We start from the raw sequence: 16,760 nt of genomic DNA, 5'->3' as shown, positions 1-16,760 counted from the left end.
AGGGCAGCCCCTCCCTACACACCCCCATGCACTGGGTTTCCTCCATTGCCAGCAGACTTTGGAGACAGTACAGTGTGGTCTAGGCAGGACCTCCAGCTCCAAGAGAGCACATGCTAATTACTTTCCTTTGTTAATTAAACCCACGTGGCTCTAATAAGGTAACCTGCTGTTCTCCGATAAATTTAATTAGCCCGAAGGGAGAGCCCCTCCACACAGCTATTTAAATTGTCACTTTCCATCCACTTGGGCTTTCTCCTTACTTCTTTCACTATGCCTCCTTTAGACCTGAATTTATGCTCATTTTGCAGCCTCTCATGTCTCAAAGCCTGCTGCCCTTATGGAATGTACATGGGCAACAGCCTCCATCTCAGGAACATCTCCAAGGATATTCTGATCTGAAAACAGGACGCTTATAGATTTGCAGCTAAGGAGCAGTCAGGGCAGAACTGAATGACTCTCTTTCCCACTTCTCTTTGTAACACTTATTTTTAACACATTGTATAATGTTTATCATCATGCCATGCGTCAACCCTAGTTCCCACCTTACATAATCAGCTGATGCCTGTGAAGGTGGATCAATGAACTATGTGATTACCTCATATCACAGGATTTTTAAAAATGAGACTTTATGAGAAATACAGGGAAAGAGATGCAGAGCAATCGCAGCTCTCAGCCTCAAGTAATACAGTTTTGCCCTTGTACATACACTAGAGTGGCGATCCCCAATCTGTGGGCCGCGGACCACATGTGGTCCTTCGACTAATTGGAGGTGGGCCCCGAAGGACGCCTTCTCCCCCCCCCCGGCCCTTTACTTCATCACCCCCAGCCCTTTACAACACACTTCATTGTTTTGGCATGCCTGTATCTTATTTTGAAGGGATGTTTAAACATTACCATAGCGATCAGAGAGCACTAGGGCAGAGGTTGAGAGTAGAGGAGTAAACTACCCCCCCACCAGGCCTCAGTAAAAGGTGTTGAGTGGTCCCTGGTGAGTGGTCCCCGGTGATAAAAAGGTTGGGGACCACTGCACTAGAGGACAGGGCCTGCATAGTGCAGGGGGTTGGACTAGATGACTCAGGAGGTCATCCAACTCTATTATTCTATGATTCTAGGTACAGAGGTGAATATAATATCCTTCTTACTTATGCAAAAACTAATGTGTTCATTTAAGTAGATAGTCCAATAGAACAGTACCAATTTTGTTGCAATCTATACAATGATATTCCTATTTCAGTCTAACTATTAGGGCTACTATATATATGTATGTGTGTATACATACACACTGTGCTTTATATATATATATATATATATATATATATATATATATATATATATATATATATATATATATATATATATATATATATATATATATATAAAATAAAACACATTTAAAATATATTTCATAAAACATGAAACAAAGTTACAACTTGCTGAACAAGATATAAAATTTAAACTCTCAATACAAAATATCAATATAACATTCTAATACAATGTTAACTAACAAACCACAATCAGTTTATAAACAGTACTATTCACCCAACTTCAAACATGATTGATTTTTAAATATATATACATATAGTTGGTATCAATTCCCAAATGCAACACACATACACCATTACCTCACAGCTTAAAAAAATGTTTTGAGAAATACTATTGGCAATGAACTTGGGATGGGGGAGTTGTTTGATAGTTGCTGATAGAAAACAAATCTCCTTCCATCTCTTAATAAAAGTTTTCCCTGCAGCATTTTAGTACATCAGTGAAACACATTTAGTTCACATTTTCCTAACCTCAATATTTTATTTCAGTAGATGTATTTTACAGGGCACCCCAGTTCTTGTTACACAATCCTACCTGTAATTTTTAAAGTAAACTTAGTCTAAAGAAGAAACCATTAGTACTCTACCTAATAGGTATTGATATTTGTATTTTCCAAATATATTACCTACAATTTGTATGCGGACTATCCACCAACTTCCTTTCCCAGGTAAGTCACATTTAGTGCATAGTGTCTTTGGATCCTCTGATAACTGGATCAGTATCTGTAAGAATGACTATTCCAGGAAGTTTATGAGTGAAGATCAAATTATGTATGATTCTAAGGATAAGCAAAGAGCCTCTTGTGGCGAAGAGTGGTAAGGCAGCAGACATACAGTCTGAAGCTCTGCCCATGAGGCTGGGAGTTCAATCCCAGCAGCCAGCTCAAGGTTGACTCAGCCTTCCATCCTTCAGAGGTTGGTAAAATGAGTACCCAGCTTGCTGGGGGTAAACGGTAATGACTGGGGAAGGCACTGGCAAACCACCCCGTATTGAGTCTGCCATGAAAACGCTAGAGGGCGTCACCCCACGGATCAGACATGACCCGGTGCTTGCACAGGGGATACCTTTACCTTTTTAAAGGATAAGCAACAAGATTCCTTTATGTATAGTTTGGCTGCATTCTGACTCCTCCTCCATCACCCTCCCTCTTCATTAACCCCAGACACTACCATAAAGCCCCCTGCATCTGATTCAATCCCTATAGCTTCTTCTTTGTATGCCTCATTACAAGCACAGTGCCCATATTCTCCCCACTTCCAGAGTACTCAGCTTCCAAAACCCCAAGGTTTTATTGGCAGAAACCAAGGACCTTGATTTCCGACTGACTGATTTCTGAGTCCATGACTTCAAAGGCCCAAAGTCAACTCACTCATGTCTCTGCGACTTGTCTTCATGTTTGAAAGTATGGGTCCAAACTGAGTTTTTGATCATTCTTAGGCCATTGTTTTTATAATTTTATTGTACTGTTTTAATTTTAATGTTCTCTCACAACATCTGTACACAGCCCGTGGCGCCACGGGCGCCACGGACTGTATAAAAGACTAAGGGGTAGTGGGGAGGAGTTAGGGCGGGACCGGTCCAGGATAAAAACTCAGAGGGGCCAATCAGGAGCCGCTTCGCGGCTCCTGATTGGCCCCTCCAAGTGTCCATCCCGCCCGAAGCAGGCAATGGGGAGCCGCGCGATTCCCTGCTTCACCCGCACAGCGACAGGTGAGCGGTCGCCCGCGCCGCCTTCTCCCGGCCGCTCCGCCAGCCGGGAGAAGGCTTCGGGCAGCCTCGGGGGCGGGTGGGCCTGGGCGGGTGGGCCTGGCCACCTTCTCTCAGCTGCTCTGCCGGCCGAGAGAAGGCTGGGGAGAGCTTCGGGGGCCGTTCGCCGTTCGTTTGGGGAGGGTGGGGGTGGTGGGAGCCGGCCTTCTCTCGGCCTCCGGAGAGCCCTCGCTGCAGCGAGGGAGCTCCGGAGGCCGAGAGAACGCCGTTCGCCGTTTGGGGAGGGTGGGGGTGGTGGGAGCCGGCCTTCTCTCAGCCTCCGGAGCCCCCTCGCTGCAGCGAGGGCGCTCCGCAGGGCGAGAGAACGTCGTTCTCCGTTCTCGGGGGGAGTTGTCTAGCGCCCATTTTATAACAGTTTAAAATGGGCTTGAAATCTAGTTGTTTAAATAAAGCTTCTGCTGTTTACAAGATGTACAGCGGATAATTTCCTCCTCTTTAGGCAAGGATCCCATAGTTCTTTTGCTGAGGGAACTGCTCTCAACCAGTTCCAACTCGCCAGTTCTCACCATGATGGCAGAGTAGCTCCCTCAAAAGAAGAAAAAGAAGGGTTGTTTTCCTGCAAAGGAATTCAGGGACACATTCTTGAATGGTTGATGCCCTAAACCCTGTTGCCTTACCTGACCAGCCATACTTCTAATAAAAGTTTCTGAGTCAGACATTATTTATTTAAAAGATATATTAGTTGCCTTTCTATCTTATGGAACTCAAGATGGCTTGCATTGTCAGGTAGCTTGTAATGGAAGCCCCGATGATTTTTAAGTGAGAAGGATGAGTTGTTTCCAACTGCAATCCAGACCCACCTGTTCTACTGGATTTGTGGTACAGGTAGCTATGGGACACTACTGTACCCAAATTTTACTCCATGTTACCAGGGAGTACTTGGTCACCCACTTCTCCACCATCTCATCCTGTGCATTTGGAGCTGACTTCATTTGTCTAGTGGTAATCCATTTGACAGGGACTTCTAACATTCTCAGTTAGATCCACTCTCCATTAGTGGACTCTTAGTGACCCAATCACTAAGAGTTTGTTTGTCAAAGATAAGGATCCTCAACAAGTCCTGTTTGCCACAGCATAATGTCATTAACCTGTTTTAAAGCTCAAGCCCAATCCAATCTAGTTTCTACTCTTACACAAAGATTCCCCATATTCTATACTGTCTCCCAAATTTCTCTCCATCTGAAAGAATCTCATAAAGTAATAAATGAGCAACATGAGGACTGGTTCAACATCCAAGCAGCCATCTGGGTGCCACAGCCCACTAAAGGTAAAGGTAAAGGTATCCCCTGTGCAAGCACCGGGTCATGTCTGACCCTTGGGGTGACGCCCTCCAGCGTTTTCATGGCAGACTCAATAAGGGGTGGTTTGCCAGTGCCTTCCCCAGTCATTACCGTTTTACCCCCCAGCAAGCTGGGTACTCATTTTACCGACCTCGGAAGGATGGAAGGCTGAGTCAACCTTGAGCCGGCTGCTGGGGTTGAACTCCCAGCCTCATGCGCAGAGCTTTCAGACTGCATGACTTCTGCCTTACCACTCTGCACCACAAGAGGCTCTTATCAAGCTTCTACAGAATCAAATTTCTCGATAAATTCATTATCTGTATCCTTTAATTATACTGCTTATGTTTTCTTAAGGTACACGTGGCTGCCTCATCGGCTTCGCACAATCCAATGGAAAGTATTTCTCTTTGTTGCTTACATCCAAGTGGAAAGCTAAGCAGCACAGGCCCTGGTCAGTAATTGGAAGGAAGATCACCAAGGAATACCAGGGTCAGGACACAGTGGTGGGCAATGGCAAAGCACCTCTGGATATATCTTGCCTTGAAAACCATAGGGGGTCCCCATAAGTCAACTGTGACCTGACAGCAGAAAAAAAGTAAAAAAAATATATTTCTATGAGATCGCTTGGCTTTTGCTTCACTAGCGCAAAAGCTATTTGAGCCCTTGATGACCTGACCCCTACACAGCTACAGAAAAATGTCACAGTCCTGGTGATTCTGATATTAGCTTGCTGGGTTACTGAGTGAGCTGATTGGCCATAAAAGGAGGTCCATCTAACCTTCAGTGCTTGAAAGCCAAGTACTCTGTTATCAAATTTAAATTTTCAACTGAAGATCGTTTCTCCCTGTCACATATCACATTCTTCAATGGCTAAATGTGCCTGTGTTTTCTTCTCTCCCCATCCTCAGATGGTGAGCGCACTTCTCTGCATGATCTGGCCTTCCTTGGAGACAGGCATTTTGTACATCCAGTTCCCTTTGTGGTCTACAGGGATCTTGCTAAAGCAGCTTTCTCTCTGGGAAGGCAATTTCATACTGCTGTGAGCTATGGAAATTCCTGCCCTGCTCAGCTTTTTACACACTCCACGATGCCTGTGGTGGCACTGCAGCAGTCATTAGAGGCCCATATGCTGCTGAGCCTCACAGTGCAACAACCAGGTCTATGCTTAGACTTCTATCAAGCAGAATTGGCTGGATCCAAACAGCTTTTCCTCTGCTGAAAAAGATCACACAAAAGGCTATGCTGCGCCTCATGGGATGCTTATGGGCAAAAGCTATGTACTACAGGTGATGTAAAACAGGGTGAGATTGAGTGGGAACTGTTGACTGGATTCTTGGTTACAAGCTTCAAGAGAACTGATCTAAATTGATTCTGTCTTCTACTTGGTCCTCCAGATGAGTTCACTCAATAATCTCCCATATGTGGGACTTCACAGAAGCAATGAAAAAGAAAACAATGTTGCTTTCCAATTGCTGTGATTTTTTAAGCGAATTCTCAGTGATCCAATGCTCAGAAACATTGTGCAACTGCTTTTTCTTTGAGCTTTAGTCAACTTAAATGCCCACTGGCTATGAGACTCATCCCAGTTTCAGCATAAGAAACCCAGCTATATGTCTATGTGTACATTTGTAGCCATGGAGTCCCCAGCAAGTTTCTTATTAAGGTTTTTTTGAGAAAACTGAAGTAGTGCCATTGGTTTTTTACCATGCCACAGATGCCACAGCCACCAGTTTTTTTTTTCCTGGGAACTTCCCCAAGAAACATGTATTATGAAAGCTTTTGGTAAAAGATGTCTATCATTCTGTGTTACACCACAATCCATTGTTGTAGTTCAGAAACTTAAAATGTTAACGCAACTATGTGAACCTGAAGGCCAGATGTTCAAGCCAAGTTCTGCCTGGATGATACCATCAACCAAGGACAAAATCACAGTATGAATGCCAATCAAGTTGATCCAGATATTTTTCCATTAATCAATTATTCATTTCATTAAGTTACTGCAGACCTATTCAACAAGTTCAGAGATTTAACAATGGCATTTTATTTGCTGTGTTTTAAAGGGTTTTTTTTAGCAACTTCATGTGTATCATGTAAGAATCTATTCCATGTGTCATATTACTATTAAACATCCACAAAGAAGCCAATCAAGATAGCAGAGTCCGCCAATCATTCATAAGGAGGATGGTCCAGTGGATAAGTTTACACCTGGAAGATGGAAAATGCATTGGCACTTTGGACAAAGAAAACACCTTTACCCATTTCTTATCTTTGTAATGAGAGCAACAATGTCTCCCAAAAATAATGCAATGACTGGCATGCAAGGATTTGCCTGTCTTATTGTGTCTTCCGATAACCAAACAGTTGATTCATAAAACTAGAGATGCTTTTGGAAATCAATTACTGGAAGTATAATTTTCCATAGGACTACTTTATAAGAAAGTTCTCATCCTCAAATAGCTTATTAAAGTCTGAAAGGAAGCATTCAAGTTTTTGCAACCCCTCACCTGGACGGCTGGCTGCTTATTTTCACTGTTGCTGGGAGAGGTCAGCCCTGTTGCCTGCTGCAGAAGGAATTGCCGTGCCACCTGGAGAGCCTATAGAGAAAAAAGACAGTACATGATGAATGGGGAGGGGGGAGCAGTCCCTCTTCCAGATTCCTCTCAGTGCACCCTGATGAAAATGTTATATAACCTCTAATAAAGCTGTTGGTACTTGTTCATGTATTGTAAAATGCAATAAGTATGGAAGGGGGGGGGGAGGGAGGAAGACAGGAAGGAAGAACAGAAATCCCAATACAGTCACATTCTTCTGTTAGCATTCCACCTGAATAGGGAAGAAGGGATGTCTCTACAGCTCTGGAAAAATCTGAAAACCAACCAGAAAGTGGAACCTCTAGAAATTATATTGGAACTTTCTTCTCCAGCAGAATCCACAATGCCTTCTTCTTCCATTTCTATTTTGGACTCAAACTCCATAATGTGACTGTGTTTTAGGAGGGCTGTATGGTTGGTGGTCAAGCAGCTATAAATGGGGTTATGAGTTAAAAATATTGTGTCTTTAAACTATAGTTCAGTCCCAGAAGAATTAGGATCAATTCACATAGTCTACAGCAGGGGTAGTCAAACTGCGGCCCTCCAGATGTCCATGGACTACAATTCCCAGGAGCCCCTGCCAGCATTTACTGGCAGGGGCTCCTGGGAATTGTAGTCCATGGACATCTGGAGGGCCGCAGTTTGACTACCCCTGGTCTACAGCTTCTTTTGCACAATGTTCCACAACCATACCCAGAGATGTATACCAGTGGTCCCCAACCTTTTTATCATCAGGGACCGGTCAACGTTTGACAATTTTACTGAGGGCCAGGGGGGGGGGAAGCATTTTGCCGAGGGATGTTGCCGCAGCCTGATCCCCTGCTCCATTTGCTTTCCCGGCGGCACCCCTGACTTCCCGCTGCCTGCTGGACGGCTCTCCCAGCAGCAGCTGAGCAGTGCCACGCTGAGGGGGAGCCCCAGCCATGGCGGCCACTGGAGAGCACCAAAGGTGAGCCGGTGGCAGAGTGGCAGGGCAGCCTGAGGCAGCAGCTGGGGAGGACGAGGAGGAGGAGCCGCAGCCCGGTACCGACTGATCCATGGACTGGTACCAGTCTTTGAACCAAGGGTTGGGGACCACTGATGTATACTACATATGCAGAAATACCTCATATGATCCAAACTCTCCAGTGAAACTGTTAAAGATCTCCAGCATCTTTGCTGGAGTCACTGCTACTGAAAAAATGTGCTGCCATGATCACAGAAATCATCAGGAAACTGGCTACATCCAAGAAAGGACTGGATCACGCATTGTGCTCCTTGTGTGAATATCTCAGTGACAGATGGGCATACCATGTTCTGCAGATTGGAAGTATACTGACTATGGACATAAGTTTATTATCTAGTGAGGAGGAGCTACTATAGCAACAAGCTCTCACCGGAATTAAGGGGAACATTTCAGCTGTCTATTGAATTACAATATTTGACCACCACAAAGTAATTTACAGAATACAAAAAATAAACATCTGAAACAAACACCAGCAGGCAGATCTTTATTGGTAATTAATGTGAGATTCATTTCCAAAAACTCAGTGGAACAAAAAGGGTTTTTACCCATCTTCAGAAGGTAGTGAGTGGTAAAGCCAAATGAGCCACACAGGAGATGTTTTACAACACTGGGGCAACTACTGAAAAGGCTCTACTCCTAGCCAACACTAAACATGCAAACACAAATGATTATATCTTGTACTGGGCCTCATTGGCCAAGTGGAGTTTTACATGGGAGGAGGTTCTTCCTAAAATACCTTTAGAACTTCACAGGACACCTTGATCTGTGTCCAGAAACACACCGATAATCAGTGGAGTTGTATTATGGTTTGATCTGATGGTTCCCAATAAAAGTTGAGCAGCCAGATTCTGAATTAACTGAATTAGTAAGTTAACTAACTTAACTAACTGAATTAACTGAAGTTTCTCTTTAAAGGTATCCTGACATACAATATACCTAAGCTTTAAGTCAACAAGTCTTTTAAATTGTGGACGTACAATTGCTGGTAACCAGTAAAGGGCACCACAGTAACAGAAGCTACCTGGGATCCCAGAAGCAATCTAGTTCATTCACACACACACACACAACCTGGTCTTTCAGGAACCTCTCCAAAACAGGTGCTTCCCCAGGCAGCTAATCCACTGTCTCTATTCCAGCACGTCTGAGTGTACCTTAGATTTATTCACTCTTACACCTGAGGTGTTCTGAGATGTCGCTCACAAACCTGACCAGCCAAAAAGGAGAAATAAAGTTTCATAGAATCATAGAGTTGGAAGGTACCTCAAAGGTCATCTAGTCCAACCCCCTAAACCAGGGGTAGTCCAAACTGCGGCCCTCCGCATTTGCTGGCAGGGGCTCCTGGGAATTGTAGTCCACGGACATCTGGAGGGCCACAGTTTGACTACCCCTGCCCTAAACTATGCAGGACACTAACAACCCTATCGCTCATCCACTGTAACTTGCCACCCCCTATTGTTTGTATGTTATCAATATGAATTTTCATAACTCCCAGAGTTTTGAAAGGAAAAGAAGAGCCCCAGCATGAGCTTTTGAGAATTAATCTCCAGGTAAGACCAAACCGCTGGAACGTAATACTCCCCAGCCCCACTCAAGCAAGAGAGGTATACCATGGTCAGTAATATGGAAAACTGCAGTATAAACAGTTAGTTCATATTTCCTTTATTACCCTCCCTCAAAATTTAATTACCCAGGATAACCAAAATTGTTGCAGTTCCAAAATCAAACCTGAGCATAGACTGAAATAATCAAGATAACCTATCCTTGGAGAAGAACAATTCAATGAAAAAGTTATGAGTGCCCATTCCAGCACAGGTTTAGTTTTGCCTTTGAACTGGACAGATCTGTCAGAAATGTTTTGCAGGCTTATAAAAATCCACTTGCCTAGCCACCTCTGGTAACTAAAAGCTGCCTGCAGGGGACAGAGCAATGAAGCTTTTAGGAGAGGAGTTCCACCCCCCCCCCTCTTTCAGGCTACAAACAGCTATCATGCGTGTGTGAGGGGGCGGAGACACATTTACAAGGTTTTTGGGCTAATCTGTGTAGTTACTTTCACGGGGATATTTTTTTTAACCCTGCAAACTCAATGATTTTTGGCATCTAAGAGTAAAATGAACATAATATAATGAGTAAACAGGTATCTGAAGAAGTGTACATGCACACAAAAGTTTATATCCATTAATAAAATTTGTTGGTTATAAAGGTGCCACTGGACTCGAACTTCATTCAATCTTTGGATAGGGTTAGACTAGGCAATGCACTGAGCCCTTGAACTTCAAGGCAATAAATACAGGGAAATAAATTCTCATTTCCCAATACCTCAAGTGGCTAAAGAACATCGCAAAATAAACTCAGCATGATTAATGCCCCTGAGGCTGACCTCTAAAGTAACAGGGGGAGGATGGGTATGCAGAAATGCTGGTCATAGCCATGACCTCCAAGGAAGAAAAGAAAGGCAAGAAAGAAAGGTGTACATGAAGACTAAGACCTTTCTTAAAGCATGAAAAAGCATGCTCTAGTGTATCAGATCACAGAGGCTGAATCCTAGGGGGGAGGGAAGCACATCCGTGCATGGAGGTGAGGGGCTTCAGTCAGGAGCCAAGAGCAGGCTGCAAGCAGAGAATAACCTCTAACACAAACAACTCTGTGGGACCAAAAGCGGCTGCTCCCAAGGCCCCGCTTCCTCATACGTTCCTTATTTTTGCTTTGAGAAGAATGTCAATTTTTTTTGGTACATTTCTGAACAACAAAGTCATTGTAGCCCTGCCTGCAAGACAGGTTTTTATTACAGCACAGAGACAGGAGGGGGGAGTGCAGGGGTAGAGGTCGGCGGGTCATAGCCCAGCTTGGCGGTGCTGCAAACAGCATGTGGGTTCCACTGAGCTGTCAACACCACAGCCGTAAATCAAGGCTCTGGGTTCCAAAGGGCGGCTGTGCTCTCCCCAGTCGGCAGAGGCACTTGCAGGGTGTGTCCCAGAGAAAGAGCCGCTTGTTAATTTTCCACATTTCCAGCTATAAAGAACAAAGTTACTTTCCGTCAGGCATTTAAACCTTACATACTGTACCGTACTCTCTCTGTTTGGAGGAGCAGCTGATTTTCTACACATGGATCAGATTAGTGCGTGCACACTTAGCCATATGCAGTATAATTGCATACACTGCCACATGTAAATGCAAGACAGAGATTGCATTGTTGTAGCTATGAATAAGACCTGTGCATAACTTTAAAAGCATGCATGTTCTAGTGTGCTAATTTGGCTATATATGTGTGTAAGAAGGAGGGAACTCAAAAGTTGAGCTGAACAATAAAAATAATGTAAAACTTGTTGGTTGTTTATTATGGTGCACAATTAAAAACAAAATAAAAACTTAAAAACTATACCGAACTAACAGCACATAGAACCAAGGACCAAACGCGTTTCGACCCTTCCGAGTCTTCCTCAGTGGTCAAGATTATGCTAATACACTCTATATAGAAATGTACCTATATAGAACTCTCTATAATGTATAGCTCAATGGTTGAGTGGGATCTGTAATGTGTAAATTTTATCCTTTTTGGAGACAAATTCCTAAAGTCACCACTCTTCGCTATCATTAAGTTCAGTACTCAGAGTGTAATCTCATGTGCGTCAGAAAAAGCTACATATGTGTGTAACACAGAATTGCAAAAACACAGTATAAACATATCTTAATAGGTACAAAAGTTACACATTTCTCATTTGTATGAGTCTCTCATACACAAATATCCCATCCGTGAATACAGAAATTTTAGCATCTTGGTCATATCTTTGATTATACACCGCATAATTAAAAGTTAATGCCATTAAGTGCATAATGCTTATATATATATATATATTGGGGTAATTTAAAAATGACAACAATTTGTCACCATCAACACATTATGTGTTGCACTGCATGTCAGTCAGAGATACTGTGAATCTTAGCACAGCAACAGAGTAAAAGCACACTTTGTATATGCATCTTACATAGCAGAAATGTTGCAGGTTGCTTTAAAGAACAACAGATATGCAAAGGAGACCAGGTGTTTTATTTTACACACTATTTTCAGATTTGCTCCTGTCACATGATAGAAGTCTGTCATAGTCATCATTTTAGACAAACCATTCAGAAACACTCAAACATCCTACACCAGTAAATCCCAAGTACATCTGTCCATTAAAAAAACCCTCTTTCAAAATTATCACATATACAAGACAAGTAGACACTACCACATTACATTAACATACTCAGAAACGGAAAGATAACAAAGAGCAAATGTTTAAAATACAAAATTCCTTATCAGAGGGTATAGGTTCACATATGCAAAGAATAAACTGCCTATTTCTGTTTTGCTCTATGAATCTAAGATATGGCCATTTTCTTCTGGAATGAAGGTAAAGTTTCCTTGGATTTGTCTACTAGACAGGCAATATGACAAAAGAAAACAGGCACAATGAAATGCCATTCAAAATTCAACAGGTTTAAAGTTTCAGTTGTACCATCTGGCTTTCAAATACCTGTAGCAACAGCTCAGTCAACACTTTTATCCACTTCCAACATGTACAGAGCAGCATGTCGCCCTTTAACAGTTTCCATTTTGCAGCAACTTTCACCCAGTTGCGATTTGAAAAGTTTAAGCTTATATTCATTACACTACAGTACTGACCTGTTGTGTGACCTGGACTAAATCCATTCATTTCCACAGCCTCATTGGCTAGGCTCTTAAAATACATCTGAGTCCACAAAGGAAAAAAAATACATACAAACTGGAGAGCTATAAAACTACTTTTAAGCATCACTGTGAAGTACTTCAGACAACTTTACAAATGAATAAACATACTTATCAGAACAGGTACTGGTTTTTCTGTTCTAACAGAGTCAGTAATGGGTACTAAATAAGAGTTTTATTCAGCCAGACTCCCTGAAGGGAACCTTCCGAAGTCTTCAACAGTTCACAAGTCTGCTTCCTAGGCTTTATTTGTATGCATGTTTTGTTTTTTTAAATGCTTCCTTTTTTTTTCTTTTGCTAAAGTTCAAGAAGAGTCTGAGGAGAGAGAAAGGGCTATGCTACAGCACAAACTGCCTACCGACTGGAAGGCCAGCCTGCCAGAGGAAACTGTGATGCCACAACCAGCTGTACGAAGTCTCCAATAGACCCCAATTTAATTGCATTAACCACACAACAGGAGCTTTGTTCACAAGGGGACAGTAAGGACAACCCCCTGTTTTATGGGCTTTGGGAACCCTGTAAAGTCTCTGTGAGTTTATTAAGCTGCTAGTGGCTTGTGCAAGAAGAATACGGCTCGTGACGGGTGCCGGAACATGTCAAGAGGGCATCAAGCCAGGCTGGTACGCAGGAGGCAGCATGAGGCCTGCTGCTCGATTAAGGGGATACACAGCATGGTGCATGAGAGCCAAGAGAACTGTGGACAGAATGTAAGAAACCCACCCCAGACAAGCTCTCATGGGGGAATTTAATTCACTCCCTGCTGGCTCTCTCACTTTGTTGTGCTCTGAAGCACAAAATTACAAGATTTACAGGAAAAAATGACATGGCCTTACATTCTCACCCTGGGGCCTCCCTGTGACAACTATGCAGCTCACCCACAGGAGCTTGTACTGCCCTCCCCCTCCCCTGCCGCTAGACAATCATGGATGGGAGAGAAATACGGAATAAGAAGTTGGAGCATGTGCTGTTAGAAAGCAAGCATTTGCTACTGGAAAGTATGGGTGACTCCTGCTTCCTTTTTATTTACTTAAATAAATCACTTAAATGTTTTTCTGCTGCTTCTCCAATACATCAAGTCAAATTTCTTGTAAGCCAGTTACAGCACAGTAACACCCCCCCCCCCAACAAACAAACCATACAAATCAATCAACACAAGTACACGAAGAAAAATTCTTATGGACAATAGCCACATGACACTAGGGAAACCCACTTTTATTTCAATCCAAAAGGCAATAACAGAAGCTGGACAGAACCTTTCAGTCCAGTCACAAACTTGAGACATCACCAACAACCAACATGGTACCGTTTGGGACAGGTAAGATCTTGATTCCCTCCTTGGCCATGAATTGCTTATATACAGCAAGATAGTTCTTTTCTCCTGAGTACTACATGAGAAGCTGTTGTAGCCTGATTAACAATCTAATGACTGCAATGTATTCTAATCCAGTGGTCCCCAACCTGCGGGCCGCGGGCCGGCGTCGGGCCGCAAAGGCCATGGCGCCGGGCCGCGGCTCCCTCTCCCCGCCCCCCCCCCCCGCAGTAAAAAACTTCCCAGGCCGCAAGCTTGCGGCCCGGGAAGCTTCTTACTGCGGGGAGGGCGGGGAGAGGGAATCAGGGCCGGGCCGCGCCTGCGCGGCCCACAGGTGCGGCCCGATCCGCGGGCGCAGCCCGATCCGCGGGCACGACCGGGCGCGGCTCGTGGGCGTGGCCCGCGCGGTCCCGGCCCAATGCCCTGCCGGTCCCCAGCCTAATAAAGGTTGGGGACCACTGTTCTAATCTTCCAGGAGACTGTTGTTATGTTGGTGCTGCGTAAGATTACTAAGTAGGCAATGGGGACACAAACATCTTTCCCATAGCTAGGACCAAATTAAGGGAGAAATCACTTCTCACTAAGCACTCTGTCACAATTTAGTATCACTGGGGGAATGCAATACCCCCCCTACTTTACCAGTAGCGCTTCTACTAGTTTTCATGATTTTTGCAGTGCTGTCGTACAAGTGACATCACGTGCATCAGTGGCACCCAGCAATACACCCCTCCTATCCCCCTTCTCCCTTCGTTTTAAGACTTAAGAAACTTCTCTATTTTGTGAGCTACTTGATAATTCTATGAACAAGCCCCCATCCTTCTTAAATGATAATTTATACCGTACAAATAACAGGTTGACTGTTATGGTGAAACGTAATATTGAGTTTAGCAAGGAACAATAAAGAACTCCAATACAGCAGAATAGAAAGAAAATTAAAAAATACAAGGAAACCAATCAACACAATGAAGGTAAATAACGAAGTGTTTTAAATGTAAGGGGAAAGTAACTGGTTAGAAGAAATCAGAAGTAGAAGCTGATCCTTTTTCAAATACGGGGGCGGGGGAGACTAATAAACTGGGCAGCAGAGTGCAAGAGGCTCACAGTGGTAACAGGGGAAGAATAAAAAAGAACAATACAATATTGCAGTTGGGTCAAAATAAGAGAATGAACTCAAAATATGACCAGTGTTAAAATAAAATAACACATTTGATCAGTGCTTGACAATAAATGAGGGTGGCATGGCTTAAATAATAATGAAAACTAAGGTAAGTATAAAAACCCTGACCAAGACCACTAATGAACAAAGAAAAACATTAACACCAGAAGCAGCTGCAAAACACATGACAGAACTGCAGTGTACGAATTAATCAAATAAGTAAGCCAATATAAGAAACAGCGAGAGAAGGCGGCAAAGGGGGCGGAAATTAGTTCCCAAGAATGAGCATTCAGACATGGGACGACAAGCATCAGAACTATGAGTTGAAGACGACAAGGGCAGAATGGAGATTGAAAACAAGAGCGAAGCCAAAAACATTCAAAGGAGGATCAACACTGTCTAAAGGAAGATCAAGAAGTACAGGATGCCACTGCTGCTGGATAGAAGGAAAGTTTGTTGAATAGAAAGGACAGGAATCAGACTCCTAAGGACCAAAAAGAAGTTGGATAAAGGAAAATCCAAACAATGAGGAAGGAAAAAACAGTGAAGAAAGTAAGAAACAAACAAAAGAAGGGGAGAAGATGGTTAATGGGTAGCTAATAAGGAAGATTCAGAAGTAGGTTATTTTAAAAGGGAGAAACTGAAGTAAAAATCCAAAGGAATCTCACCAGAAACCATTAAACAATTAAAACTAAAAAGTAGAAAAAGTAAAAATGATAAAAAGAATCTAGAGACAAAGCTTGCATGAAGACAGGAAAACAGAAGGATAACAAAGCAATACAGGAGTTACAAATTTAGTTGCAAAATTCAAAAGGAGACTCTAAAATCACAAGTAAGATCAGGCAATGGGAAAGGCAAAATCAATCAAGATGCAAAAACAAAATCCAGAACATAAGGCAAGGCCCAGGTACTGCTTAAGGTGCAGTGCCTTGATATGTGCTAGAGCACATACGGGAACATAGCACATGTGATGCCGTGATATGTGCTAGAGAACATAGAGAAACATACCAAATTGTGTTTATCTGTTCTTTCCAATAAATCATGTATCCAGTTCAAAGATATTATCCTACTCAGGGGAAGAAGTTCTAGAATGTGCTATGCCAACTCAAGAGCTGAAATAGCCAAAAGTTCGCTACTTTACCTGCAAGTATATTTTTAAAAGCCACATACATAGATGATACTGGTTACTATTTGGAAACTATTTGACAACAACGTTGTTTGGAAAAAGTTTGATCTTTATGCTGTCTTACTGAAGTAATTTTACCACACAAAGTTCCTGCTGGACTGTTTGATTCTACATTATCTACAAATATGATTGTGCTGGTGAATGAAGTTGAAGCCCTGTAAGAGGAACTGTCCTATCGATAGATTCAAATAGGTAGCCGTGTTAGTCTGAAGCATCACAATAAAATCAGAGTTTGATTTTAGTCTGAGGAACATTGCTTGCACTCGAAAGCTCACGCCTTGAATAAATCCTTGATGGTCTTAACGATGCTACTGGACTCTGATTTTATTGTCCTATCAATATTACTCCACAAAGTCCCAATGGTTAGCTATGATATATTAAAAAAACAAAAAAAAATTATTCTAGTGGGAATTTGG

The 16,760-nt window shown here is 42.9% G+C and overlaps 1 protein-coding gene across 22 annotated transcripts in view; it reads right to left on the bottom strand.

Moving 5' to 3' along the window:
* The window catches only part of FOXP4 (forkhead box P4), a 155,012-nt gene that overhangs the window by 78,468 nt on the left and 59,784 nt on the right, over window positions 1-16,760 (bottom strand). For all 22 annotated transcript variants that reach the window (XM_077334468.1, XM_077334466.1, XM_077334477.1 and 19 more), the window contains one exon: window positions 6,875-6,964. In XM_077334468.1, the coding sequence (XP_077190583.1) occupies window positions 6,875-6,964 (90 nt within the window). The remainder of the gene's footprint in view (window positions 1-6,874; window positions 6,965-16,760) is intronic.

The sequence above is a fragment of the Paroedura picta genome, chromosome 4, assembly GCF_049243985.1.
Source record: "Paroedura picta isolate Pp20150507F chromosome 4, Ppicta_v3.0, whole genome shotgun sequence".
In the NCBI taxonomy this organism is placed as follows: Eukaryota; Metazoa; Chordata; class Lepidosauria; order Squamata; family Gekkonidae; genus Paroedura; species Paroedura picta.
The sequence above is the reverse complement of the archived record's forward strand: the minus strand, read 5'-3'. Positions and strand labels throughout refer to the sequence as shown.